At 63.3% G+C, this 3041-nt stretch overlaps 1 protein-coding gene across 1 annotated transcript; it reads left to right on the top strand.

The window, feature by feature from the left end:
• Window positions 1-239: 239 nt before the first annotated feature.
• RAB25 (RAB25, member RAS oncogene family) lies at window positions 240-2377 on the top strand (the record flags this gene model as incomplete). Its single annotated transcript, XM_010190570.1, has 5 exons — window positions 240-383; window positions 440-635; window positions 731-924; window positions 1014-1094; window positions 2247-2377. Coding segments are annotated over 5 exons (746 nt in total), but the record flags the coding sequence as incomplete, so codon positions are not given.
• Between the last annotated feature and the right edge of the window lie 664 nt (window positions 2378-3041).

A 3041-nucleotide genomic window follows, 5' to 3' on the forward strand; every position in this document is an offset into this window, starting at 1 on the left:
GGAGCGAGGTAAGGCCACACGCAGAGGACACGGGGGTCAGAAATGGGCTGGAGAAACGGGGGCGCAGCCTCGTGCCCCCCACAGGGTCCCGGTGTTGCTGGCCTCAGTGGTCCCCTTGTGCGAGCGGTGGCCGCAAAGCCAAGGCCACGAGCGCTGGCAGCTGTGGCCGGGGGCAATATTTGGGTTATGCGAAGTGCCCTGGAGCAGCCCCCTCCCCTCTCTCCCCTCCCTTCCCGCAGTCGTCCTGATCGGGGAGTCCGGGGTGGGCAAAACCAACCTCCTCTCCCGCTTCACCCGCAACGAGTTCAACCACGACAGCCGCACCACCATCGGCGTGGAGTTCTCCACCCGCACCATCCGCGTGGGGGACACCGCCGTCTTGGGTTATGCGAAGTGCCCTGGAGCAGCCCCCTCCCCTCTGTCCCCTCCCTTCCCGCAGTCGTCCTGATCGGGGAGTCCGGGGTGGGCAAAACCAACCTCCTCTCCCGCTTCACCCGCAACGAGTTCAACCACGACAGCCGCACCACCATCGGCGTGGAGTTCTCCACCCGCACCATCCGCGTGGGGGACACCGCCGTCAAGGCTCAAATTTGGGACACGGCCGGGCTGGAGCGGTACCGCGCCATCACCTCGGCGTAAGGATGGGACACCCGAAATCATGACAACCTCCCCCCTCATCCCCACCATGGTACCCGTGGGAGCGTGGGGTGATGGTGGGGGTCTCCCGTAGGTATTACCGAGGGGCCGTGGGCGCCCTGGTGGTCTTTGATATCACCAAGCACCAGACGTACGAGGTGGTGGAGCGCTGGCTGAAGGAGCTGTACGACCACGCCGAGCCCAGCGTCGTTGTGATGTTGGTGGGCAACAAGACCGACCTGGCGCAGGCGCGGGAGGTGCCCATGGAGGAGGCCAAAATGTTGGCGGGTACGGGACCCACCCTTTGGGACATCTCTGAAACGGAGCTGTGCCCTGGCCGGGGGGAAGGCTTCAACATCACGGGGGTCTCCTTGCAGACAACAAGGGGCTGCTCTTCATGGAGACCTCGGCGCTGGACTCCACTAACGTCGAGCAGGCGTTCGAGACCATCCTGAAGGGTACGTGCGTGCTCGGGCGCCGTGGGGTACGGGGACATGGCGGGGTCCACCCCTGCGGGGACGTGGGGCTGGGCAGAGGACGTGCCCTGCCCCACCTCAGCTTTTCGGGGCTGGTTTGGGTGCCGTCTTTCTGGCTGGGTTGGTTTCCGGCCCCTTCGCGCTGGGCGTTGCGCTCTCCGCACCCCATGGCTTTGTTGTCACAGCCTCGGGTGTCCCCAAAGCCCTGGGGGGAGGCTCCGTGTCCCCCTGTTATCCCCAATTGCCCTTCCTGTTGTCCTGCGCTCCTGACTCAGCGTCCCCAGCATCCTGCCCAACCAGCCACGGGGAGCTGGGGGGACTGGGATGGAGAGGGGTGATACTGGGACAGAGAGGGGCGATACTGGGATGGAGAGAGCTGGTACTGGGACTTAGAGGGGCGATACTGGGATGGAGAGGGGCGATATTGGGATGGAAAGGGGTGATACTGGAACAGAGAGGGGCGATACTGGGATGGAGAGAGCTGGTACTGGGATGAAGAGGGGCGATATTGGGATGGAAAGGGGCGATACTGGGATGGAGAGGAGCAATATTGGGATGGAGAGGGGCAATACTGGGATGGAAAAGGGTGATACTGGAACAGAGAGGGGCGATACTGGGATGGAGACGGACAATACTAGGATGGAGAGGGGCAATACTGAGATGGAGAGGGATGATACTGGGATGGAAAGAGGCGATACTGGGACTTAGAGGGGCGATACTGGGATGGAGAGGAGCAATATTGGGATGGAGAGGGGCAATACTGGGATGGAGAGGGACGATACTGGGATGGAGAGTGGTGATACTGGGACTTAGAGGGGCAATACTGGGATGGAGAGGGGTGACACTGGGCTGTCATGCTGTGCTGTGCCATGCCGAGCAAGCTGCCGGCCCCAGCGTTAACACGAAGCCCTAATCCCAAATTGGGCAAGAGGAAGTTGCCCAAGCCCAGGGTGTTCCCCAGTTTGGGGCAAGCTGCTCCCCCATCCCCCCCGATTCCTCCCCTCTGCTGAAGCAGAGCCACCCGCGTGGGGAGCAATGGGGAGCAATGGGGAGGCTGCGGGCTCCAGGCTGTCCCTGCCACCCTGGGGGGGTCCCTTGGCCGATGGCCGCCCCCCAGCACCCCTCGTTTTGCAGAGATCTTCCACAAAGTGAAGGCGCAGAAGCAGAGGAGCGGCCAAACCCCCACCACGGTGTCGCTCGCCGAGGGCTCGGACGGCGCGGCCGTGGCGCAGGTGGAGAAGCGCCCGTGCTGCGTGGCCCTCTGAGACCCCCGGGATTCCCCCGAAACCCCCCCCGGGACCACCCTGGGACCACCCTGGGACCCCCGCAGCCCCGGGACGCGCCAGTGGCGTTGAGCTGGGTCTGCCCCCGTGCCCACTTGTCCAGCCACTGGCATGGGCTGGTGTCACCAGGCCCACGGTGCCACCAAATCCACGGTGCCACCAGATCCACAGTGTCACCAAACCTACGATGCCACCAAACCCATGGTGTCACCAACCCCATGGCATCACCAGGCCCATGATGCCACCAAACCCATGGCATCACCAACCCCATGGTGTCACCAAACCCACGATGCCACCAAGCCCACAATGCCACCAAACCCATGGTGTCACCAACCCCATGGCATCACCAGGCCCATGATGCCACCAAACCCATGGCATCACCAACCCCATGGTGTCACCAAACCCACGATGCCACCAAGCCCACAATGCCACCAAACCCATGGTGTCACCAAGCCCATGATGCCACTAAACCCACAGTGTCACCAACCGCATGGTGTCACCAGGCCCATGGTGTCACCAAGCCCACGGTGCCACCAACCCCATGGCATCACCAGGCCCATGATGCCACCAACCCCATGGCATCACCAGGCCCATGATGCCACCAACCCCATGGCATCACCAGGCCCATGATGCCACCAACCCCATG

Source organism: Mesitornis unicolor, unplaced genomic scaffold (genome assembly GCF_000695765.1).
Source record: "Mesitornis unicolor isolate BGI_N332 unplaced genomic scaffold, ASM69576v1 scaffold28828, whole genome shotgun sequence".
Lineage (NCBI taxonomy): Eukaryota > Metazoa > Chordata > Aves > Mesitornithiformes > Mesitornithidae > Mesitornis > Mesitornis unicolor.